The sequence below is a fragment of the Herpailurus yagouaroundi genome, unplaced genomic scaffold (genome assembly GCF_014898765.1).
Source record: "Herpailurus yagouaroundi ecotype Mexico unplaced genomic scaffold, PumYag 159, whole genome shotgun sequence".
In the NCBI taxonomy this organism is placed as follows: Eukaryota; Metazoa; Chordata; class Mammalia; order Carnivora; family Felidae; genus Herpailurus; species Herpailurus yagouaroundi.
Genome location: NW_024412400.1, coordinates 53,422,641 through 53,450,631, shown reverse-complemented (window position 1 = coordinate 53,450,631; position 27,991 = coordinate 53,422,641). Strand labels below are relative to the sequence as shown.

Here is a 27,991-nt window from a genome sequence, read left to right as displayed (position 1 = left end):
ACTAGACCACCAGGGTAAAAAAAAAAAAAAAAAAAAAAAAAGGATAAATAGGGAGGGGGCCAGAAGAGAAAGGACAACAATAAAAAACTAGAAAAAAACGATTGTTTTTTGGGGGGGGGGGGGATTGGGTTGGGTGGGTGAGGGGCATTGAGGAGGGCACCTGTTGGGATGAGCACTGGGTGTTGTATGGAAACCAATTTGACAATAAATTTCATATTAAAAAAAATAATAAATACCTAATATGTAAAAAAAAAAAAAAAAAAAGAAGAAGAAGAAGGAGGAGGAGGAGGAGGAGGAGGGTGGCCCCTGTCCTTCCAGCCTCACCAGGTTTTGGTGAAGGTCCATTGGGAAGGCAGTATGCAGTGCAGTTGACTGTGGCTGCCATATGAAGGTGAGGCATTTTATGGAAAATGGGAGAGCCAAATCTTGATTTAAAACATATGTAAAATTTTCCTATGTATCTTTTATCATCAAATAATTAGTCAACAAAAGGCACTGGAAGTGGAAATATAAAAGTCCCTGGCTTTTCTCTAAATGATTATTCTCTAGGAAACTAATGAGCTAGATTCATTTTCAAACAAAGGCTAACTGGAAACAGGGAAAAGACCTAAATGCATTTTGCAAAATTGTTGCAAGAATCTAATAAAATGGTAAGGATCATGCAAGCTTACTATGCCAATGTATATCTGCTGACTGAGAGGTGGGGAAAAGATTCTAAAGGACATAGGAGATTAATACAAATCCAAGCATTTGCTCCATCATTGCTGAGAAGCTAGGAAAGTGAAAAGAAACCAAAAAGCTAATGAAATGGGAGACAGAGTATGAACTACTATAGAGGGATTTTAACCCTCTATAACTTTGAGAAATGAGAAAAATCCAAATTAATAACTATAAATTAAAGGCCTAAACAAATCACATCAGATTTTAAGTCCATAAAAATTTAGTTCTTTAAAAGTAGATCTTGATATGTATGATAGGATATTGAAGACCCTGACACTTCAACCCTAAATACTTCAGCATATATATCTTAAGAGTATTCTCTTACATGACCTCAATACAAAATCCCAGCTAAGAAAAATCACATTCATTCAATATTCTCTTATATTCAGTCCATATTTAAATTTCCTCTGTTTTCTCTAAAACATTTTCTACAGCCTTTGCACAAAGTGGGGGTTGGAGATACAGCATAAAAGCAGCAGTCTGAAAAATGCCTGGGGTCTACAAGAGGGAGATTTATTTACTCATCTCAGAGTATGTGCTGGAGGGGCAAGGATCTTTGGGAGACTTCTCTAGGAACAAGGAAGCTGGCAGAGCAAGTTCTCTCCTATCCCCTGCCCCCAGCCTAGACGCACAGACACCTGCAGGAATTAGCACAGCACCAAAATGCTACCTAACAGGGTGCCTAACCCCATGTTCTCCTGCTGACACATCTGCTCCAGCCAGGCCTATTTCCAGGTCCAGTCCTATAGCAGACACTTGCTAACATCTGGTACCCTACCCCTGTGCATTTCTGAAGATCTACCCCTTCCAACCCAGCCTTCTTCAGACCCTGGGCATGGGTCCCCTCCTGCAGTAGACCAGTGCAGACTTGTTGGCACAGCACACCATGACCTGTGTTCTCCTGTGGACCTTCCCCCTCACATATGCCCTTGACCAGAGCCCATCCAGGTGCCACAGCCTAGCAATGTGCAAGTAGCATACACAGGGACCAGTACCACACCAAAGTGACTCTTGTTACAGAGAAAGGGGAAGATAACCCCACATACCAGTCCAATTGTGGCCCCAGCAGTGGGCTGACAGAAGACATCTAGATGGACTGCAAGCCTCGCCTACCAACAAAAGCTTCTCAGGGGACAACACAGGGAAAGAGCCCTACAGTTTGGTGCTACTGAATAGTAATTAAAATGGCAATAAGTAGTGATAAGTCAATTTAAAGCAACAAGAAGAAAGAAAACAGTTACATACAAGGAAAACCCCATAAGGCTATTAGCAGATTTTTCAGCAGAAATTCTGCAGGCCAGAAAAGAGTGGCATGATATATTCAGAGTGCTGAAAGAAAAAAACCTGCAGCCAAGAATACTTTATCCAGCAACGCTATCATTCAGAATGCAAAGAGAGATAAAGAGTTTACCACACAAACAAAAGTTAAAATAAGTCATGACCACTAAACCAGCCTTATAGGAAATGTTAAAGGAGACCCTTCAATGGAACTCTTGAGTGGAAAGAAAAGATCGTAAGTAGAAGTAAAAAAGTAGGAAGCATAAAAGCAGTAGAAATAAGTATATGTATAAAAATAAGTCAAGGGATTCACGAAATAAAAGCATATGAAGAATGGCACCACTTACCTAAAATGTGGGGGAGGGGAAGAGGAAAATGGGTTAAAACTCTTTATAAAGATTTGTATATGTATAAGGTATTATATATAAAGCTAATGGTAGCCACAAATCAAAAACCAGTAATAGATATGCAAAAAAATAATCCAAGTATATCACTAAAGAGAGCCAACAAACTGTGAGAGAAGACAGCGAGAGAAGAAAGGAACAGAGAAGAACTACCAAAACAACCATAAAACAAATAACAATGTGTCAAAAGTCAGTATCTGTCAATAATTAATTTGAATGTAAATGGAATAAGGATTCCATTCCCCCCCCCAAAAAAAAGACATAGGGTGGCAGGATAGATAAAGAAGTGAGATCCATCTATATCTAACTACAAGAGACTCAATTCAGATCTAAGGACACCTGAAGATTGAAAATGAAGGTACTGAAAAGCATTTATCATGCAAATGGAAGTGAAAAGAAAACTGGGGTAGCAATATTTATATCCAACAAAATAAATTTTAAACAAAAGGACTGTAAAAAGAGACAAAGAAAAACACTATATAATCCTAAAGGGACCAATCTAACAAGAAGATATAACAATTGTAAATATCTATGCACCCTACCTGGGAGCACCCCATATATACATTAAAAAGTAATCTATAGTAATATAATGACAAACATAAAGAAAGTAATCAATAGTAATACAGTAATAGTAGAGGACTTTAACACCCCACTTACATCAATGAATAGATCATACAAACAGAAAATCAACAAGGAAATGGTGTCTTTGAATGACACATTGGATCAGATAGATCTAACAGACATATTGAGAATATTTCATACTAAAACAACAGAATACACACTCTTTTCAAGTGCACATGAAACATTATCTGGATCACATATTAGGCCAAAAAACAAGTCTCAACAAATTCAAAAAGAATGAAGTCATACCATGCATCTTTTTCAACCCAACACTATGAAAACTAGAAATAAATCACAAGAAAAAATATGGAAAGACCACAAATGCATGGAAGGTAAATAACAAGTTACTAAACAATGAATGTGTCAGCCAAGAAATCAAAGAGGAAATAAACAAATAAATGGAAACAAATGAAAATGAAAACACAACAGTCCAAAATCTTTAGGATGCTACAAAAAGCTGCTCTATAAGGGAAGATTATAGCAATAAAGGCATACTTCAAGAAGCAAGAAGTCTCAAATAAAGAATCTCAGCTTACACCTAGCAGAGTTAGAAAAAAAAGAAGAAACAAAACCCAAAACCAGTAGAAGGAAGGAAATAATAACGTTTAGAGTAGAAATAAACAAAATAGAAAACAACAACAACAATAGAACAGAGCTATGAAACCAGGAGCTGCATATTTGAAAAAAAATAAACAAAATTGATAAATCTTTGGCCAGACTCATCAAAAAAGAGAGAGAGAGAACTCAAATTCAGAAATAAAAGAGGAAAAATAGTAATTGACAGTACAGAAATACAAAGGATTGTAAGAGAATATTATAAAAAGTTATACGCCAACATATTGCACAACCTAGAAGAAATGGATAAATTCTTAGACACACAACCTCCCATAACTGAATCAGGACAAAGTAGAAATTTGAACAGACCAATTACCAGGAATGAAATTGAATCAGTAATCAAAAACTCCCAGCAAACAAAAGTCCAGGACTAGAAAGCTTTATAGGTGAACTCTATCAAACATTTAGAGAAGAGTTACTACCTATTTCTCTCAAACTATTCCAAAAACAGAAGAGGAAAGGAAGATTCCAAATTCATTTTATGAAGCCAGCATTACCCTGATACCAAAACCAGATAAAAACAGTACAAGAGGAGAGAAGTAAAGGCCAATATCTCTAATGAATATAAATGCAAAAATCCTTAACAAAATATTAGTAAGCTGAATCCAACAATACGTTAAAAAATTATTCATCATGATTAAGTGAAATTTATTCCTGGGATGCAAAAGTGGTTCAATGTTCACACGTTAATATGATATACCACATCAACAAGAGAAAGAATAAAAACCATATAATCATTTCAATGGAAGCAGAAAAAGCATTTGAAAAAGTAGATATATTCATGATCAAAACTCTAAACAAAGTAAGCTTAGAGGGAACCTTTCTCAAAAAGGCCATATATGAAGAACCCACAGCTAATATCATACTCAATGGTGAAAAACTGAGAGCTTTTCCCCACGATCTTGAACAAGACAAAGATGACACTCTCAACACTTTTATTTGACATAGTACTGAAAGTCATAGCCACAGCAATAAGACAAGAAAAAATATATAAATAAAAGGCATCCAAATTGGTAAGGAAGAGAACTTTCACTATAGTATATATAAAAAACCCTAAAAACTCTACCAAAAAACGACTAAAACTGATCAATGAATTCAGTAAGGGTGCAGAATACAATACCAATATAAAGAAATCCATTGCATTTCTATACACTAATAATGAGGTAGCAGAAGGGAAATTAAGAAAATAATCCTGTTGAAATTGCGCCAAAAATTATAAAATATCTAGGAATACACTTAATACAGGAGGTGAGAGACCTATACTCTAAAAACTATAAAACACTAATGAAAGAAATTGAAGATGACACAAACATATGGAAAGATATTTCAGCTAATGGATTCAAAGAACAAATATGGTTAAAATGTCCTTACTACCCAAAGCAATCCATAGATTTAATGCAATCCCTATCAAAATACCAACAGCATTTTTCACAGAACTAGAACAAATAATACCAAAATCTAAATGGAACCACAAAAGACCCTGATAGCCACAGCAATCTTGAAAAAGAGTAACACACTGGAGGTATCAAAATTCCAGATTTCAAGATATACTACAAAGCTATAGTAATCAAAGCAGTATGGTACTGGCACAGAAACACACACACAGATCAACAGGACAGAAAAGAAAATTTGCATATACACCCACGATTATATGGTCAATTAATCTTTAACAAAGATGCAAGAATATGCAATGGTAAAAAGACACTCTCTTCAACAAATTGTGTTGTGAAAACTGGACAGCTACATGAAAAGAATAAAACTAGACCACTTTCTTTCACCATACACAAAAATAAACTCAAGATGAATTAAGGACTTAAATGTGAGACCTGAAACCCTGAAAATTCTAGAAGAGAGCACAGGCAATAATTTCTCTGATATTAGTTATAGCAACATTTTCCTAGATGTCTCGTGAGGCAAGCAAAACAAAAGCAAAAGTAAACTATTGGGAATGCATAAAAATAAAAAGCTCTTGCACAAGAAGGAAACAATAAAACTATAACTACTGAATAGAAGATATCTGCAAATGACATATATTATAAAGGGTTAGTATTAAAAAACAAATAATCCAATTTAAAAATGGGCACAAGACATAGACATTTCTCAAAGAAGACATATGGATGGCAAACAGACACATGAAAAGATGCTCGACATCACTCATCATCAGGGAAATGTACATCAAAACCACAATAAGATATCACCTCACACCTGTCAGATGGCTAAAATAAAAACACAAGAGACAACAAGTGTTGGAGAGCATGTGGAGAAAAAGGAACCCTCATGCACAGTTGGTGGGAATGCCAACTGGTATAGCCACTATGGAAAACAGCATTGAGCTTCCTCAAAAATTAAAAATAGAACTTATCTTATCCAGTTATTGCACTACTAGGTATTTACCCAAAGAATACAAAAACATTAATTTGAAAGCATATATGCACCCCTATGTATACTGAAATGTTATTTACAATCACCAAATTATGGAATAAGCCCAAGTGTCCACTGATAGATGAATGGATAAAGAAGACATGCTATATACATATGACAGAATATTACTCAGCCATAGAAAATAATTAAATCTTGCCATTTGCAGCGACATAAATGAAGCTAGAGAGTATCATGCTAAACAAAATTAAGTCAGAGAAGGACAAGTACCATATAATTTCACTCATATGTGCAATTTAAGAAACAAAAGAAAACAAAGAGAGGCAAACCAAGAAACAGACAGTTAACTATAGAGAACAAAATAATGGTTACCAGAGGGGAGGTGGGTGGAGTGAGATGAGTGAAATCAGTAGAGGGGATTAAATGTATATTCATCACGATGAGCACTGAGTAATGTATAGAATGTCTGAATCACTTTATTGTACATCTGAAGCTAATATAACATTGTATTTTAACTACACTGGAATTTTTTTTAATATGAAATTTATTGTCAAATTGGTTTCCATACAACACCCAGTGATCATCCCAACAGATGCCCTCCTCAATACCCATCACCCACCCTTCTCTCCCTCCCACCCCCCCATCAACCCTCAGATTGTTCTCAGTTTTTAAGAGTCTTTTATGGTTTGTACTGGAATTTTTTTTTAATGTTTAGTCATTTTTTAGAGAGAGATCTAGAGAGAGAAAGAGGAGCAAGCAAGGGAGGGGCAGAGAGAGAGAGACAGAATCTGAAGCAGGCTCCAGGCTCTGATCCATCAGCACAAAGCCCAATGTGGGGCTTGAACCCACGAACTGTGAGATCATGACCTGAGCCGAAGTCAGACGCTTAACTGACTGAGCCACCCAGGCACCCCTGGAATTTTATTTATTTATTTATTTATTCATTTATTTTTAAACATTTTTTTTAAACATTTTTTTTTTCAACGTTTATTTATTTTTGGGACAGAGAGACAGAGCATGAACGGGGGAGGGGCAGAGAGAGAGGGAGACACAGAATCGGAAACAGGCTCCAGGCTCCAAGCCATCAGCCCAGAGCCCGACGCGGGGCTCTAACTCACGGACCGCGAGATCGTGACCTGGCTGAAGTTGGACACTTAACCGACTGTGCCACCCAGGCGCCCCTGGAATTTTTTTTTTTTTTTTTAAATACCAGCCACTTGTCTGACAAAATGGATTCTGGACTTGTCAGATTATTTTTATGATTATATTCTGATTTAACATTTTTATCAAGAGTACTATGTAGATGATATTGTATTCTTCCTATGTGTGGTAATGTTAGCTTATCTCACTATCAGCAATGCTAATTTGGATAAGGTTGTGCCCTCTGGATCTCTCCACTATAAAGGCACATTTTTCCTTCAGTAATCATTTAAGTTATCTATGGGGTGATGTGTTAAGATTATGAAAATGCCCTTGATCCCCAAAATTATTTTCACATCCACTGATTATTCACTGATAATCTTTGACTACTTTATTAGAAATTTAAAAACTAGTGGTTGTCTAATTCCATCATTGCTTCTTCATTTGTTAGCTGAAATTCTATGAAGAACAGCTTTCCTCACTCCTCTTTCCTGCTTTCTCTATCTTCTTAGTATCACTATGAACCCATGGACCTTTGAAATTTTTTATTTAATGAGTTATAATCCTTCAGTGTTATTATTATTTTGATGTTCAAATTGTCCCAAAATATGCCAAAGGGAACTCCTTCAAGTCAACTTGTGTGTCTCTGTATGTGTGTGTCTATTAATGACACTTTTAGGTTTTCAGAACTTCCTTGATTTCTTTTTTTCCAAGTTGTACTGAGATATAATTGGCAAAGAAACTTGAAATATATTTTGCTTATTTGATATATGCATACATTGTGAAATGATTTGCACAATCAAGATAACACATCCATCACTTTACACATTTACTTTTCTTTGTGGTAAGAATGTTAAGATCTCTCTTGGGCAAATTTCAAATAAACAATACAGTATTATTACTTATAGTTACTATGCTGTCCAATAGCTCCTCAGAAGTTATTCATCATATAACTAAAAATGTGTGCCCTTTGACCAACCTCTCTCCATTTTACCTTCCCCCACCCTCAGCCCCTGGCAACTATCCTTCTACTCTTCATTTCTATGAGTTCACATATAATGATACCATACAGTATTTATCCTTTTGTGTCTGGCTTACTATATTTCTAGGTTCATCCATATTGTCAAAAGTGACAGCATTTCCTTCTTTTTAAAGATGGAATAATATTCCATTGTATAAATATGCCACATTTCCTTCATCCATTCATCAGTCAATAGTCACTTAGGTTGTTTCTATATCTTGGTTATTGTGAATAATCCTGAAATAAAAATGGGAAGGCACAGATACCTCTTTGAGATAATGATTTTTGTTTCCTTTAGACATATACCTAGTAGTGGGATTGCTGGATCACATAGTTCTATTTTTAATTTTGTAAAGAACTTCCTTATTTTTCATGACTGTACCAATTTACATTCATACCAACAATATACAAGGGTTCTCTGTTACATACATCCTCACCAATGTTTATCTCTTGTTTTTTTGATAGTAAACTTCTTAAGAGGCATGAAGTGATATCTCACTGTGGTTTTGATTTACATTTCCCTGATTATTAGTGATGTTGAGCAATTTTTCATATACCTATTGGCCATTTGGATGTCTTCTTTGGAAAAATTTTCTATTCAGGTCCTTTGCCCTTTTTTCAGTTGAGTTATTTGTATTTCTGCCCCTGAGTTGCAGGAGTTCCATATATATAATAGAATAGAATAATTTAATCTTATTAAATAATATAATTTTATATGAATATTAACCTTTTATTGTATACATGGTTTGCAAATATTTTCTCCCAATCCACAAATTGCCTTTTCATTTTGTTGGTTGTCTCCTTTGCTGTGCAGATTCAGTTTGATCTAATCTTATGCATTTATTTTTTATTTTTTGCCTTTGTTTTTGGTATCAGTGCTAACTCCAAAAAAACCATTGCCAATACCAATGTCCAGGAGCTTTTAACTGTTTTCTTCCAGGAGTTTTATATGCTTAAGTCTTACATTTATGTCTTTAATCCACTTTGAATTTATTTTTGTGTATAGTGTAAGATAGGGATTCAATTTCATTCTTTTCAATATGGATATCCAGTTTTCCCAGGAACATTTATTGAAGAGATTATCCCTTCCCCATTGTGGATTCTTGGTGTCTTTGTGAAAATTAATTGGCCTTAAATGCTTGGGTTTATTTCTGGGCTTTCCATTGTGTTCAATTGATACGTATGTATGTTTTTATACCAAAATCATACTGCTTTCATTTTTATATCTTTGTAATACATTTTGAAATCAGGAAGAGAACTGCCTTGATTTCTGGATCACCTGTATTTCACTCCTCTCCTCCTATAATCCATTTATCATAGGAGTATTCTTTTTAGTCAATGTTATTATAGTAAAAACTGGTGAACTGATGACCTATAAAATGATAGTGCTGAAGTACTCAGAAATACACTAAGAAAAATTCATATTAGGGTTACTGTGTGTCAAAATTATTAATATAATTTTGAAAGTTCCTCAATTAGTTCTTTTCAGTATACTTTAGGGATTTTGTTTATTTTTAAGCTACATCTTTAGGAATTAAGATATAAATCAACTGGTGAAATCAGAGCACACAAGAAACTAAGACATTCCTTTTCCCTAAAAGCTAGTGGGGCTTTTTTTATGTTATACCCACATGAAACCACATAATTGATCAATTTGATTGATTCCTTCCAATTGGTCAATTTAGTGAAAAGAAAAGATAGGAAGCCTGAGACTAAGTCAGACAAATGGGTTATGTCAGACCCAGCTCTGTCTCTTCAAGGGAAGAGCCCTGGCTATCTGAGATCTTGTGGAAAAGAAGGTGACTACAGGTTCTCTGCAGCCCTGGACTGAGCTCCAGAATCATCTCATTTCATCCACTGGCACGTTGGTTTCCTCTGACCTTTACTGATCAGCTGACCTTTACTTCCCCTCATTCCTTTCTTCCCAGTTCCTCCATTATGATATTGCCACTGTATGTTTCCTGATTTTCAACCTGGGCCAAGTCTGCTGATCACTGGTCTTACTTCCCTCCCTTGGGGGTCCACTGACTACAGTAAGAGACTCAGTACCATCCCTACCCACCAGCTCTGTGGACCACATGCTTTTAAGAACCAATCTGCCTATCTACCAATCTCATGCACCCAGCATCTATCCATTCCCCTTTGGTAACACACTAGAATTAACTGAAAGCTGAGGGACAGGACTAGAATAGAACCTCATTAAAGCTCAGGATACAGAAACTAGGTTGAAATGGGGTTACCATCTCTGTAATTTTCATGAGCTTCTCTTTTCCTGCCAAGACTTGCAATGATCATGTTTCTTATGCTTTCACCCAGGGCTCTTCTATACTTCAGGAGGCAGGGTAACCTCTGAAGTCATACAGACTATTTCCTCTGGTTACCAGTTGTGTGACCCTGGTAAAGTTACTTAATCTTTCTAAACCTTAATTTCCTCATCTGGAAATGTATATATTAATAGCAGCTACATTATAGGTCTAAAGCAGTTGCACAAATATCTGGCATTTAGTAGTTCATCAATTATATGTGCTCTCATTACAATCATTGCTTTATTCTCACTCCAGAATCTCATCAAAGACTTCCCTAACCATTTTCATGCAAACAACCCTCAGATTTATTAACGCCTGTCACCCCTAACATTGTCCTTAAACTCTGGAATTGTCCTATAAACATCATACTAGGCTTCTTTAGACTCCCAAACTCAACATTTCCAAATGAATCTTTTCTAGTATACTCATTTTTTCTCACATTTTTTTACTTTATATTTTTAGATAATTATAAAGATTTGCATGTAGTTGTTAGAAAAAATACACAGAGATATTGTATACCTGTTACCTAGTTTTCTATTACAGAAAGGTGATGGAAATTGGAAGGTTTTGGTGGACTACACTGAAAGAATGACATGCTCATTTGCAGATGGTAGTTACATAAAAATAAAACTCCAGAAAATTAGCAATACAGTTTTCTTCCATTAAAGAACCTCAGTGTATACATGCAATTACTTAAGGAAAAAAAGTCCCCAAATCTCCCCCAAACAGTGTCAGTAACATTTTCACTTGTTTCTTCCTGCAACCACGACTACCTCTGGTTTCTGGGATCACCCTTTCCAGTCCTGGGGGTGAATCTTGATTGGCCTAAGCCATTCTCCATGCCAATGTTTGGTTTAGGAAGGGGCTCATGACACAGTTGTGGGTCATGAGGCACAAGAGAAAATCTGCTGGGCAGTTTGTCTTGTTCTTGTTCTTTCAAAAAAAAAAAAAAGTGTGGGAGAAGGAGCCATTCCATTTTTCTGTCTCCGAATATTATATTATGAAGATGTACTCGGAGCTCCTGAAATTACCACACAACTACAAAAGGCAAATATGAGCCAGCACTAAATGTGGCAGAGCAGCAAGAAGAAAAGAACCTAGGTCCCTAATGAAATCACCAAGCCTCTGAAAATACCTGACACCCCTCTGTCTCAGGATATCTTGTTAAGCAAGATAGTGGGTTTTCTGTTTAGGGCCTACAAAAGTATCCTGACACCGCATTTATAAGTGGATCCAGTCTCTAAGCCTGCCTGACATGATGATTTCTATGAGTTTAGTTGGCTAACAGTATATTCATACTTAAAATGAATATTCTAGAAGAGAAAACAGGTTTTCTATATCACTGGTAAGAAGGAGCAGTATAAACAGTACAGACTCCAGAAGCAGGGAACCTGGGTTCAAATCCCACCTTTGCAGCTCACCAGCTGTATGGCCTTAGGCAAGACAATTTATTCAGTTGCTTCATTATGCCCACAGTAATACCTACCTTATAGGTTTATAGGGAGTAGTAAACACAGTAATGTAATAATAAAGGGCTTGTCACATAAGAACCCAAATAAATGTTACATGCTTTCCCCCTAATTAATCCTTTGCCAAGATGAAACACTAACTCAGTTTATTAGACCATTAATTAAAACACCCTCTTTCTAGTAGGAGTTACTCTGACAGCAGAGCTGGTGTCATCAAGAGTAATTTCTACTGAAAAGGTTCCAATCTTAACATTTCTACTATGAAACTTACTGTGGTGCAGAAGGGATCAGACAGGGTTACTTTCAACCCTAGAGAAAATTGATGTGACAATAACCACAGTGGAAGGGTTTATATGCCCTTGATTGTTTTATTCTCACACCTAAAAAAGGGTATGTGAGTGGAATTAACAGGCTACAGTGGGAGTGTGCTTGTAGTAATTTTTCCTCCAAATTATTACCAAATTTTGTTTCATTCCATCAAAAGCTAATCATGTTATGCTGATATCATTACCAACCTCCCCAGAAAAATGAACACACTATTTTATGGATATATTGTGTTTGTTGTATGAAAACAAAAATGCAAGTTGGCATTAACAAGAAATACTCTTTATTCTTGGCACAGCAATATAGGCTATTATAAAAGTATTGTAACCTTTTACAATAAATGAACGGAAGTTATGTTCACTTAAATATTCATTGATCTAGTTGCACTTGTGTACTAATTAGGATAAAATTGGTGAAATTTAACTGGAACACAATTTGAAACTAAAATCCTTAAAAATACATTTATGCTTTGACCTAGAAATTCCACTTCTAGGAATTTATTTTAAAGAAAAAATTAAGAATCTGTACAATTATTTTTCAAGAAGAATTTTTCTTTCATGAATAAAACAACATAAGCACTAAATTATGAAATATGCATACAAAGAAATACTACACTATCATTAAAATTATGTTCTAGAAAAGCATTTATTGACATGAAAAGATGTGGATGATATAGTGCTGGGATTTGAAAGGCCATAAACTATATACTGGGTGCTTTATCATCTTGCTTTAAAAATATATTTATAAAAGTATGAAAAGCTGCATACCAAAATAAATATGAACAATATTTCCTTCTAAGAACTTTTATTTCTTCTGTTTTGGTTTTGTGTATTTTGGCAGTATGTATTAATAATTGTATAGTAAAGAAAATTAAGTTTTTAAAAAAGAACTCAAAAGAATTAGTAAAGTACTTTCAAGCTAAATAGCAAATAAATCCCTTCTCTATTCCTTACATGGATTCTGAGCTCTGGCTTCTCAGATTTCCCCCCAAATCTGATTTAAGAAGTTGACATTTAAGAGACTCACTTACCCTACCTTACTATTGACCATAAACTGGAAAATTGGTGAGCTATATTTCTGGATGGGGTGGTCTCTTAGGTCAAAGATTCCTAAGCCCCTGCAATAAGGTTCAGTGAAGTTTTAAGCAACCTTTCTGCCTGTACTTAGTTCTTTGTGGTTCCAGGGAAGCTTTCTCCAAAAAGAAAGAAACTGATTGGTGCCCACCCTGGGATGAAGCTCTTGGATATCATCTCCAAGTGCACAAAAGCTCTGGTCTCTACCACAGTCATGTGTGCTGTACTGACCTAGACTCCCACTTATTTATAATATTATTCATTACTGTTATTTTTGTAGCTGGTGTTTATTAACCCTTGCTATACATTCCATGCATTCTGGAAAACACTGTTCAAGCATTACTTTGTGTAAACTCTTAAGAGAATCTCTGGAAGATTGATGCCATCATTATTCCCATTTTATAGATGAGAGAACAATTTGCCCAAGATTACATGGCTAGTAAGGAGTACAAAATGGGAACCAGGATTCATCTAAATTTCATTAGATGTCCCTTAGCTATTTAAATGAGCTTGATTATTATTCACACTGGGGAGAAAGTTCAATTGGTCATGGCTGGGTCTTTCTAAATCAGAATCAGTGTGATTCCAAGAAAATACTAGATCAACATTACCACTGTAGAAATGACTCTGTTATGCAGTCATGCCCTTGGCTACCAATGGCAAGGACAGCCAAGACATAACCAAGAGTCCTTGTGTGTTCAGCTTCACATTGACTTGCTTAAGCTTGTCACTTAACCTCTCCAAACCTCAAGTCCTTATGTAGAAAATGAGCTTTATAATACTTCTCCTAAATACCTCATTTGTGAGTATCAAATGAGACAATGTATGTGTAAGCACTTTTAAAAGTACAAAGGGCAAAAAACCTTGATTAACCTCTCCATGCAAATTACTTCCGTGCTCAAAACCCAAAAGCAATGTAACTTTTATATAGCATTTTGCAAAAGACTGAATGAGGGGCTTTAGAAATACAGAGAAACCTTAATGTAAGAAAAGTCCCATGTGTAATGTTTCCCCATGTTTAGCATTCAATTAAGTAGGTCCTGAGGAAAAGTCACTGAATAGATGTTACTTTCTCCCGCCTAATGCTGTTTGATTTAATATTTCCTCTCTAAGTGCATGAACTTTAGAACAACAGGAATTTTTGCCACAGGACTTAAGACTCTCTTGTGACTTGATGTTAAGAAATCTCCTTAGTAATTTTGGTTTCTGCTCCCTGGGAACAAATTGGAGCTTTGGCACTGAGCTGCTACACATTGTGTTTTAACTTAGGATAATACTTGGCTCAATAATTCAAAAATATTATACCAAGGCTTAGGATTATACTTACACGATGGAATAATTTTTTTCAAAAACTAACATCCATGGATAGGGGAAATAAAGGTATTTTTCTTGACCATTTTTTTAAATTATAAAAGCAATATATGCCCATGTTAAGCAATTCAAACAGTACATGTATAGTGGAAGGTAAAAGTACTTTATTCAATGCACATTTCCATTTCTCTTTTATAAACACTACCGACAGTTTCTCATATATATTTTGAGAGTATTTTTATGCTTAAATAAGCAAATGGATATTAATATATCTATTTTTTAACACAAACAGTATCACTGTACTGTAGAGATTGCTCTAAAAAATGCTTTTTTTTTCCTCCTAAAAGTTTGTACAGTTTTTCATATTCACTATGGCTCTAAGTTTTTCAATCTCCTCTGCAGTATTCTTATTGCATGGATATACCATAAATTATTCAAATGTTTCTTTCTGGACATATATTTAGTTGTTAATAGACTTCTATTATCACAAATAAAGTTGCAAGCAAATACTCCACCACATCTTTACTCAATTATGTTAGTACATTTATAGGAAAATTCTTAGAAGTAAAATTGATAGGTCAAAAGAGATGTGCATTTAAAATGGTGATAGATAATGCCAATAGCATTTTTCACAGAACTCGAATAAACAATCCTAAAATTTGCATGGAATCCCAAAAGATCCCAAATAGCCAAAGTAATCTTGAAAAAGAAAAACAAAGCTGGAGGTATCACAATCCCAGATTTCAAGCTGTAGTAATCAAAACAATATGGTATTGGCACAGAAATAGACACACAGATCAACAGAACAGAAAGTCCACATATAAACCCACAATTATATAGGCAATTAATCTTTGACAAAGAAGGCAAGAATACACAACGAGAAAGATGGTCTCTTCAACAAATGGTGTTGGGAAAACTGAACAGCTACATGCAAAAGACTACACTTTCTTTCACCATACATAAAAATAAATGCAAAATGGATTAAGGACCTAAATGTAACACCTGAAACCATAAAAATGCTAGAAGAGAGTACAGGAGTTGGCTGTAGCAACATTTTTCTAGCTATGTCACTCATATGTGGAATTTAAGAAACAAAAGAAACAAAGGTGGGGGTGGGTGGGAAGAGAAATACCAAAAGACAGACTTTTCATTATAGAGAACTGATGGTTACCAGAGGAGAGGTAGGTGGAGGGATGGATGAAACAGGTGAAAAGGATTAAGAATGCACTTATCTTGATGAGCACTGAGTAATATATAGAATTGTTGAATCACTATATTGTACACTTAAAACTAACGTAACACTTCATTTTGACTACATTGGAATTGAAATAAAATAAAAATATTAGAATAAAATGGTGAGAGAGATTGCAAATTGTCATCTAAAAGTAAAAGAAAACAATTGGTATCTAGGGGCCCAACCTTCACCAACAATGAGTATAGAGTATACAAGAAACTGTTAGACTTAGGTATATAATATCAATGACTCAGTGGACATTAGATTAAAATAAATAGTTTTAGGTGTCAAATACCAAGAAACTATAAATTCTTGCCTTCGGTGTATTGTGAATCACCAGGCTCCTCACTCTGAAAAGAAACAAGATTTCAGTGAACTCAATCTCACAAAGAGGGGCTTAACACTCATTCTTACTATGTGCCAGGCACTATTCCTAGTGCCTTACTTACATTAAGCCAATCCTATAAGGGAGGTATCATTCTCATTTTACATACAAGAAAACTATGCACAAAGAAGTTAAGTAAGTTTCTCAATGTCATTCAGGTGATCAATGATAGAGCTCAGATTTGAACCTAGGAAGTTTGAATCCAGAGTCAGGTGCTTTTAACCACTTATGTCTCTGTGCTCCTACTGATGTACTAAACATATTTACTGAATACCTATTCCATGCCTAGAACAACACATGAACCATCTTATCCTGAAAGCAATGCAAATATTCTCCCTATTCCTCAGGGACAGTAAAGCAGCTTCCCAAAGTGACAGGAGGGAGAATTAGTACCCAGGCATATCTAATTCATTTTATTTATTTATTTATTTATTTATTTATTTATTTATTTATTATAATTTTTTTTTTGAGAGAGAGAGAGTGTGTGTGTGCAAGAGGGGAAGAGGGACAGAGGGTAAAAAGAAGAGAATCTTAAGCAGATGCCACATTCGGTGCATAGCCCAACATGGGGCTTGATCCATGACCCTGGGATCATGACCTGAGCATAAATCAAGAGTTGAAAGCTCAACCAGCTGAGCCACCCAGGCACCCCAGGCACATCTAATTCTGAAACTTCTATTTATTCTACTGCACCATACTTCTATATAGAAGCTAGTTGTTGTAATACCCATTTTACAGTTAAGGGAATCATGTCTTCAGAATGAGATATATAAGGAAGTCTAAATAAGAGCTGTCCCTGTCAACAAACAGAACTTACCAGGAGTTTTATCACACCTGATTCTCCCTTCACCAAAGTTCTATAAAGTTAAAATGTTTAGGTATTTTTAATCACATGCATGTGGTTATACAGTAGCAGACAGTGGCAACTTGCGCTCTCCCATAAAGTGTGGGTTCAAACTGTCTAAAGTGAACCAAAATTAAAGGCAGAATTATTGTCTAATTCTAAACATCAACAAAAGCCCTTTAAGAACAGCAACATAGCTAGGTGAGGATGAGCAGGTAGACTCCCGCACAGCAGAGATACAAATCACAAGAAATGGTAGCAACATATTTTTAATCTCACTGAGCAAATAATTTTCAGTCCTTCAAAAAAAAACAGCTTTGGTGCTGGCTCCTGAATTTATAACAGTATTTCCTTATTGTACACAGAAAAGATGGAGGGCCCAAGGAAGATAAGAGCAGCAAGAGGAAGGAGGGTATCCGAGAAGAGGCTTTTAGGTAGGAAAGCCCTCTTTCGCCTCTGCTTACACCCAGTGTCGAGCACAGTGCATGAGAGTTTTTCAGGCCCTTGGTTCAAATTTGCTCTGCTACTTACCTGCTGTGTGGCCTTGGGCAAGTTACTAAACCTCTCTAGTCAATTTCCTCATCTATAAAAGTAGTAATAACAGTATCAACAACATTAGTCTATAATAAAGATTAAATATTTTCTACTGTAGTACAGATCATTTCCCTGAAGGTTGAGGGTGAAGCACAGCATCATCCAAGCCCACCTAGATGGATACTTTGCCTTCATATTTCAATGTTTCATGTTTTTTTGTTTTAATGCAATCAGAAAAACATACTGTCCTATGCTTAGGTCTGGGACTGCAAAGGAGATTTCTACTCATCTTCTTATGATAGATCTATACCCTAAAGGTCAGAGGGTGCAACTCCCGTATTTCTGTGTCTGGCAGCCCTAGTTGTAACGGGGCATCAGATCTATGTTATCATTGTCAACAATGTGTGGTTGCTTAGTAGGCTTTGGAGATTTGGTCATCTCTTAAAAGTTTACTTTTTTTGTACACCATGGATGCTAATGTTATATTACTACAAGTGTCTTCTTGTACTATACAGTAAAACAAGTCAGCCTGGAAGAACGTGCAAATTTTACCATTGTGTTGTTCAGTTTTGAGAGTAATTAAATATTTGCTTTGAGCTTCTCGCATTGCATTGCAAATCCGTAAAAAACTTACTATTCATTTCTGTACCTAAAGCTCAGGTAGCATTAAGTCTTTGTCCTTCACCGAAAATTGCGTTTTCAATTGTACATCACAATCCTATATTATATGGATCTTTACTTGCCAAGAAATTTAGTCTTTTTGTACATTTTAAATCAATTACGTCTGTCCCTTTGTTAGTTGGGCAGTGGGAAGCAGTTTCTTCAGGTTTTCTGCATCTCATGATAACAATGTTAACTTTTCTACCTACTTCATGAGATAAGCCTTCAATGAAATAGGCCACTCCTGCCAAGCTCTGCTAGCCAGGATTGGGTCTCTATGAGGCAAAGGTATCTTCTTGAAAATTAATCATAATAATAATTCACCCAAACTGGCAGTTAGAAATTGTGTGATCCAAAAAAAGGTATAGTTTTGAATTTAGAAAAAAGAACCTAAGCTCTGCCAGAATGGCTGGTGTCTATAAACATAATTTTGGTCTTCTATGCCTTAACATTTACTCAAGAGATTAGGATAGTGAGTTAAAATCAGGCAAAACTTGAGGAGTTGAATAAGCAGTGCCCGGCATGAGAGAAAAATGAGAAGATCCGTATGTCATTCCTTTGGGGAAATAAATGAGATGGCCCATCTGCAGATACCTGTTGGACTCTTGTTATCTTCCCTGAAAAGAATCTCTCTCTGTCCCTTTCTGGTTCTCATACACCAGCCTCCTGTTACCTAATTCAAACTTTTAAGTCCTGAGCACTCTCCTTCCTCACCTCCTTCCTTTAATCAGTCCTGAAATCCTATTCACACTTAAAGCATATTTTCTTACATCTTTTTTATTCTTTACACACCTAGTTAAAGATCTCATTTCCTCTTGCTTAAAATAGCAAACCAGTCTTCTAATTTCCCTGACTCCTAAGTGTTCTCCATTCAGCGCAGCCTCTACAGCATGACCATAACAAGACCATTTTGATCATATCACTCATCCGCTCCCAAACCTTCAGATGAAAACTTACACAGTCCCGAGCTACAGTCTTGTGATCAATTCTGATCTACTTTTCCAGGCATATACATTAACCTCCTATGAATTTTCCAAATTCCAGATAAACTGCCCATTCCCTCTATTCTCTCACAAATTACTTCAGGCTACTTCCTCCATGTAAGGAACTCCATGAGTTCTTCTCAACTCTACAAATTCCTGTCTCTCATTCAACCCCCAAATTAAATATAACTTATTCTACCTATAAAAGTAAGCACTTAGCTGTATATTAAAACTCCTCTACCCCTGGGTCCAGATTGTCAGACAATCAGATCATGCAGGGTCCTTCTATGCCCATAGAAAGAAGCTTGCGATTTACTCTCTAGGATATATGGAAACAATGAAGAGTATTAAGCATTAAAATTATAAATCAGAGTTGCATTTAACTCAGATGATGCTGTAGCAGTGGAGACTGAACTGGATGGGAGCAAAGAAACTAGAGATGGAAAGACCCAGGCTATTGGGTCTGCCTGAGGGAAGACTGAAAAGACGTGTGTTAGGGGAAAGAAAATGATGAACAAAACTCTAAGTGTGTTGAATTTGAGGGTCTGAGGATTAGAGTGAGGCAGTGCAAAATTAACTTCCCAAGTGTCCAGTCAGCACTTGGTGCACTGTGAGTGCCTTCTTAAATTCTTTACCCTAAGTGCTTACCTTGCCTCACCCTGAGTTTTTGTAGATTTTGTAGAGATATCACCTTGGCAGCTAAGGAGGTACACCACTCAGAACACCCTTCAAGAAAGGACTTGCTATTCAGCTGCAAAAAGTGTGTTAGCTAAGAGCCTCCAGTTACAGAACATTCAGGATCTGTCTCAGCTTTTGAGTCACAGCCATGTCTTTCCTAGGAACCCCTAGTCAGAAACTGAGTAGGTTAGGGATACTCAGCCTGGCAATTTCTGTCCAAGTGGGGCTCCTTTAATAGACAATCCTCCCTCTGAAGGTCACCACTGAGTTGGCTGAGACTGTCACATCTGCCTTGTGGTCCAAAGTCTTTCTCTGTCCAATTCTGCTTCCTCCCCTTTTATCTTTACCCCATTCCCATCCACCCCCAATAAACTCCTTGCTCAGTAATTCTCTCTCAACATCTGTTCCCAAAGGGAACAAATGACATGTATATGTATAGTAAGCAATTGATCACACCAATCTGGACCTGGAGCTAGAGATAAAGGCACAAAATTCAATGGCCTTGTCACGTAGTGGTTAGAAGGCTGGGCTCCAGAGTCTAGGTTCAAATCCCAGCTCAGCCACTTCTGATTTTGTACAATCTTAGACTAGTTATACAGCTTCTCAGTACCTCACTTTCTTCATCTGTAGAATGAGGATTTTAATAGTAAATGAGGACTATACAAGATAATGCACTGAAAGTATTTAGCACAGTGCCTGACCCATAGCAAATGCTCATGAAATATTAAGTAATGTTATTGAATAGAATTTGAAATGCTGTTTAGAGAGGTAAATGGTTATGATAAAATGGAAGAAATTTTTACTTTTGCAAATTTTTCCACAAGATATGATAAAGCTAATGAAGATTAATTTAATCTTCAAATTATTCAATCTTCAAATATTTCAAACCCAACTCTGTGATTTTTTCAATTACACTTCCTGTTACTCCCAATATGGTACCTCTTCTCCATGCAATGTCATCACCTTGTTGTTTCCTGACATGAATTTCTTCTCCCCATCTTTCCTTCCCATTCACCCCAAATGCTTATTCCTCCCCTTTCCATCAGTGCCTGCTAATAATCTCCTCCAAATCTTGGTTGAGAATTCATCTTCTCCAGAATTTCCTTATTCAGCCTGCCTGCTCTACTCACCCCAACTGTGATCATCCCTTTCTACAGGCAAACCCTAGATTTTGAAACTAAGTAGAACAAACAAACTACACACGCACGTGCACGCACACACACATACACACACACAACCCACACCACACCACATCGCACCAATGTACGTAAAATTCTCAAGCTATGTTAAAAGTGTCTGTACCATAAACAATTGTTAACGATGAAACAACAGAAATAGCATCTCGTGTTTCTTTAGATAAGAACTCCTTTCCTCCACCGACCCTTTTGCTCAAGGATAGAGGATGGCTTGGCAAAGCCATGCTCAATAAATGCTTACTTTAAGCATGAATGTTTTCCATTGTAGATGCATGGTCAGCCTACAAATTATATATTTATATCCTCTTTCTACATGTGAGCCTTAAAAAATTAAATGCTTCATAAAACATTCTCAGTCACATAATGGGGAAACTAATGTATGGGGGAAGTGTTTTACAATCATTTCAGGTATTGTAGGTAACACAAATCTATGTTATAAAATAAAGGCCTGGTCTATACTGCATCTAAAAGGCAGTATGAAATCATAATTAGAAACAGAAACATGGCATTTTTCCTCTCACTATTTAGTGTATGCTATATTCCCTACAAAATGTCACTGAATGTTATCCTGCTAGTACACAGTGCCATATAGGCTCAGAAAAATAAAACCTCTTTTTACACCTGTGAAACTGACTTCAAACAAAACAACCAACTTCAAAAGTAAGGTGAAAGTATTTTGTGATACAGTTGAATATAAGCAATGTTTTTACATAGCCCAATATTTGTACATATGCAATAACGCATATTGTAAAACACATATTTTAAAAAGTGCTACTAAATCTCCAGTCATCCTATACTTTCACTTTGAAATCCTCATCAAGATATTCACGTCAAAGCCAAGGCTCCTACATCCAATAGGTCACAATTTTAGGTGTATTTAGACACTGGACATGAATGGTACCTAAAACAAAAATCCTTTACACACAGAGCAATACACGAGTATAACATTAATAGCCTACATGGGTTTTTTAATGGCTCCTAATATAATATGCCCTTTCAAGGAACCATTCATACACATTGAAATGCATTTTTACTGTGATGCTTTGAGTAATCATAAATTGAACATAAAGGTTGATAAAAATCAGCATTAAAAGCTGGGAATTTTCTTGAAATATACACAATCTTCTGTAAGTACCCAGCTCTATAAGTGATAAAATATTAGCTCTTAAGAGCTAAAAAGTAACAATAGTTTTCCCACTGATTTTCAAGAATATACATTTTATTGTTACAATTCAGTAAACTATTTTACCAAAGTTTACAACATCTCAAATTCAAAGCCAGTAAAAAATCGTTTGTCTTATAATCAATATCATGAAGCAAAAGTAATTAATAGCCAATGTAAAATAACCTATTTACTACCTTGTTTTAAATATAGTGAGGAAGTGTAACAAGATGGCATAAATATTATTCTAGTCTGTTCCACTTAACAAGTTTACATTTGAGATATTTCCATTTTCAAATATCAATACTCACTGTACATTTAGAAAACTTACTTGTAAAAATCTATTATTATTTGATTTCTCAGAAAACTGCTAGTTCAACCTACTTTTCTTTGAATACTGAGTTGCTACATTATTCTCATCTTTACAATAATTATTGATATCTCAAGAACAAGAACATCATGCAAAGTGAAAGAATTATTATACTATGAAGACAAGAAATAAAATTTCTATTATCAGGTAATACTCAAGTTGTATATCTTAAACATACAACACATTATAGTCATAATTAGCTCACCACCACAGTTAGAAATATACATACACATTTTCCAAAATAAGTCTTTTAAATAAAGTATTGCAACCATCTTTCTAGCTTAAAGATTTGAAATAGCAATTAAGTCTGAACCTTAAATCATTCGTCTCTATAACTAGAAGAGCAAGTTCCAAAGATGTAAATCTCACCCAATGAGACAAGGGATGCTGAATGTATTATTAATTGCTAAGTAATTTCTTAATTTTAGAATCTAGCACCCAACACTGACAAATAAATAATGTGATTTATGAGCCCAGACTCTCATGCTGCTTTCCTAGAGTTCAATAAACACATGCACATCCTAAATGTACAATGTGATTGTGATTTCTATAAGCCAGGAAACATAGCAGGACTCGGCGATAGCAAATCTACTCCATCTACTTATTATTCAAGCAGTAGTATTTAGAATACCTATAATGCCTGCTGAACACTGCGGCTCACTGTCCCCCTGGGGTTATTCCTAAGCAGAACCACATCTCTTCTCCTCAGTGATTAGTGAGTTTTAAGAAGGCAGGTGACATGGGGTAGAAATTCTCATGCAGCAGCAAGGTAACTCTTCTCTCCAAATTCTCAAAAACCAACACTCCCACACCCTACACACGCGCGCACACACACACACACACACACACACACACACACACCCTTTTTTAAGAAAGAAAGGAGGGTTTTTCAAATAGGTACCTAAAACAAGCCATTTGCAAGGGGATGAAAAATGTATTTTCCTCTACTTGCTGCTGTGTAAGATGTTTACAGATCTGATCAGAAAACCTGTATGTACATAAAAAGTAGTGCCTTCAATGAGATTCCTTTAGTGAAATCTGCCTGTCCAGACATATATGTGTACATAAATCATACATATTTATGCAAACATGCCTACATTAACAAGGACACACACATGCAGACCTAGACCAATAATTGAGCCCACACTGTTCTACAAGCCCCCTTTGACATTTTTTAGCATGCATGTTATTCAGAAGACAGATTTTTTAAAAAAAGCAAAAATAAGCAGCTGCATAAAATACATGCCAAAGTGGCATGTTTAGAGGAGCAAATACATTACCAGACGCATTTTGAAGTTTCTGGAACACCTGCAGGTAAAAGGAGACTGTGAATCGGATGCTGGCACACGGTATTCCTCAGAATCACAGAGCTCGGTGTGACTGTGGGGGAATGTGAGGCGAGTGTGAGGCTGGAAACCTTTGAGTTGAGCTCACTCTAAGCATCAGAAAGCCTCAAAGAGGGGAAAGAAAAAGGCAGCCCACAGACAGTAGATGAGAAACTTCTGGCACCTCTCCAGCTCAGGAATGAATTCTCCGTAATTTGGAGACGTATAGTGATGGAAATGAAGAGAAACTTGGATTTACGGGTGAATTTGCTTAGCCATGCAGAAATGGGCAGGTAACAGTCTCTCTCGGCTCATTTTAAAACAGTCATTCATGAACAAGACTGAATCAAAAAATTAACAGGCATCGTTTTTTGAAAAAATAAAAAAGCTACTTCAGCCAGCTTCCCAAGATGCCTTTACAAACTTCAAATGGATCATTCCATCAGCTATTTGTTGCACATTTTATTAATCCCAGAGCAGAGGTAAACTGGAAAATCTAATTCCTTTTATGTAGAAAACTGGATTTACTGCTTCTTTTTATAATGCACTTTAGTCATATAAATACACAGATTTACTTACAGAGTTCTCGTTTCTTGTGTAAGACCACTACTGTTTGGTCCAGATAAAATGTTAAAAGGCTTGTTTGCAGCTTTTCAAGGAAGTAAAGAAAAAATGTTTTAATACTCCGAAGCTGAGCTGAGTACAGATATTTAAATGTTGAGTTGAAGCAAAGAGGGTATAAAGGAAAAGCCCTGAGCCACTAAGTGGTACATAAGAGATACGGTTATACATGAGCACCGAGCAGGCAGGTGGCTCAAGTCTATAAATATATACATAATTAAAGGTAGGAAGAAAAGAGCTTTGGCAAATTAAGTTCCTAGAGACAATAGCTGTGATTTTATTTAGGCTTACAAATAAGTCAATAATGTCTGGGGAGCACATGTGGACTTCACCTTGTCCGAAAAATTCCACAGCTCAAGAATACAGTGTGAGGTTGGAAGCATCACACACTGGCAATCTATATTCAAATGTAATGAGGAGAAAGACGGTATTACCATGAAGAATGTTGTCATATTACATTGTGCCTGTGTGGCTTAACTACTCATCCAGCCTTGCAAATGGCCATTTGCCTGGACTCAATAGCAAATGTGCTGTTGATGGGAGGGTGGTGGTGGGAGGCCGATTTTATTTGTTTTACTACACACACACCTTTGGGAGGCTCAAGGATAAAACGCATGGGCTGAATGTGGGAGTGATTCTTTTCAAGGCCACATTTATCTATAATAAATTCAAAGTGGAATTAATAATGACCAATTAAGCTATTTATTATTTTAACTCTTGAGGTCAAGGGCAAAACAGTGTTTATGTTTATTGATAGAAGGTCGATAGCGAGACAGCTGAAGATGGCTGGGCTCACCTTTAAGCACGCTCAATAAACATGTATTGACTAAATAGCCTCCAGGCTTCCTCACATTCCAGTGCCTAGTCTTTTTTGTCTAGGGGATTTTTTTCTTATCTCTCCACTGCCATCTGCTTCATCTATTCAGCAAAAATCCAGTGAATTAGACACTCCACCCAATTCTGTGGAGAACACAAAGACCCCTACCACGAGATCATCCCTCAGGGAGTTTACCATTGCCAGTAACACAGTGGGTCTCACTAAGGGATAGGCACATCCGAATTACTTACAAATACCCATGCTCACCTCCATTTCTTCTATTTTGGATTCACTTTTGGTGGAATGAGGCAAGCAGAGTCTGTATGTGTGTTTTAAAAATCTGTTTGGACACCTGGGTGGCTCAGTCCGTTAAGTGTCCAACTCTTAATGGCAGCTCAGGTCATGATTTCATGGTTTGTGAGACTGAGCTCCATGTCGGGCTCTGTGCTGACAGTACAGAGCCTGCTTAGGATTCTCTCTCCTTCTTTCTGTCCTTCCTTCTCTTTCTCTCTCTCTCAAAATAAATAAACATTCATTTTAAAAAAATCTCCCCAGGTGATTCTGATTTAAATCCTCTCCTCCACTCCATAAGACTAGCAGCAATTCAAGACGATTATTAATTAGCCCTCTAGTGGAGGAGATAAACTCTCAGAGGAGTGTATCCCATCCACTGCTGCATGTAGACGCAAACTATACAACTACTCCAGCTGACCCACACTTCTATTTCTTTGCTCATCACTCTACCTTGGGGAAGGCCCATACTTGATCACTGTGACCCAGAGCCTGAGTCTGCAAGGTTCTCACTGGATTTGGAAGCCAAAGCTAAAGGCAAAGAAAAATAAAGCTCAAATCTTGTGGTACATTCAGAGAACTTCTCTGGGCTGTTTCCTTATCTAAAAATGAGAGATCAGGACTGGCTTTGAGTCTCTAATTTCTCTGCCAAAATATATGAGTACCATACTTGAGAAAGCCATTTACTTCCATGCCACACTGACACCTACACATGAGCACACCTGAGGTTAAAACTAAGAATTCCTGGGGCGCCTGGGTGGCGCAGTCGGTTAAGCGTCCGACTTCAGCCAGGTCACGATCTCGCGGTCCGTGAGTTCGAGCCCCGCGTCGGGCTCTGGGCTGATGGCTCAGAGCCTGGACCCTGTTTCTGATTCTGTGCCTCCCTCTCTCTCTGCCCCTCCCCCGTTCATGCTCTGTCTCTCTCTGTCCCAAAAAAATAAATAAACGTTAAAAAAAAAAAATTAAAAAAAAAAAAAAACTAAGAATTCCTAACTTCTACTATCTTACTGCTCAATAATGTACTTAGTAGCAGATCAAATCTCATGAGGGTGAACCTTCAGCCTAAGGAGCTGGGGACCAGCATTATAGGACACTCCTTCTCCATTCCCCCATGGCAGGGATCATTGAGGAATTCACAGTGTGAAAGCAAGCATATTATCTGCCAACTCCACCCTTTGCTTCAGCAACTGCCTCAGCTTCAGCCTGGAGGACCCCCTGGTGAATGACAGATCCTGGAACCTTCAAGCAAATGGTCACACAACAGAGGCCAGGCTACCACCTGACCCCATTCCTCATGGCAATCCCCTTCAAATGAATGTGAGGGCCTGAGATGGTGAGTTTGGGGCTTATGAGAGCAGCTCCTCCAGGCTCTACTTCTAATCTGTGGTTGTGAAGGAGTATTCCATGCCACTCCTCAAAGATGTAAGAGAATATGGCCACAACACCCTCAGACCAGTCTGCCTGCCCACACCACCCTCTGACTTTCATCACAGCTCACTCTGTGCCCCACAAGCCCACCTACAGTGACAATAAGAATGGCTCAGAGGGGAAGGTTCACTCAGCCTCTTTCCTCAACTGACTACCCTGTGCTCAGCACCACCTTCATTCACTCAAGAAGAAACCAAACCAACCTTAGCAGATATTTTTCAGACAAAGCTCAAGTGACCAGCTAAAATATAAACCTCTTCTTGCAGTAATTCTACCAAAAAGTAAATGTTTTCTATATCTTCTAGTCCTCAGTTAAGAAAATGAGAAAAGCTTGATCTTGAAGCACAAAGAGAAAGAATACCACAAATGTCCAAAGATGGTAGCATTGCAGAGATACTGAAGACACGCAGACCTGAGTTTGAAGACAGGATTCTCTACCTAGGGGCTATGTGTCTTTGAGTAGGCCATTTAAATTCCCTCATCCTGCTTCTTCCTCTGTAAAAGAAAATGTATCTGCCATATCAAGTTATTTTGAGACTTAAAATATGAAAAGTTCCTGATGCATCATAAGTTGCCTAAGAATAGTAACTCATGTTATAATAATCAAAATTATCCAATTGTCTTCAGTACACCATTAGCCTGTAAAGACAGGGACTATGTTTTAGTCATTTTCATATTCCTCTTACTTAGTATGCCATGTGCCTCCACATTCATTCTATAAGTTTTTTTGAGCTTCTGTCATTCCCACATTCCCAAGTAGGTGCCAGGGACACAGCAGTGGGCAAGACAGAGGTGGTTCCTG

General features: G+C 36.8%; 1 protein-coding gene across 1 annotated transcript in view; it reads right to left on the bottom strand.

Moving 5' to 3' along the window:
• SCHIP1 (schwannomin interacting protein 1) overlaps positions 1 to 24,011 on the bottom strand; it is a 761,580-nt gene extending 737,569 nt beyond the window's left edge. Inside the window, exon 1 of the mRNA XM_040480610.1 lies at positions 23,988 to 24,011. Coding sequence (XP_040336544.1) covers positions 23,988 to 23,996 — 9 coding nt within the window. The 5' untranslated portion in view covers positions 23,997 to 24,011. The remainder of the gene's footprint in view (positions 1 to 23,987) is intronic.
• Between the last annotated feature and the right edge of the window lie 3,980 nt (positions 24,012 to 27,991).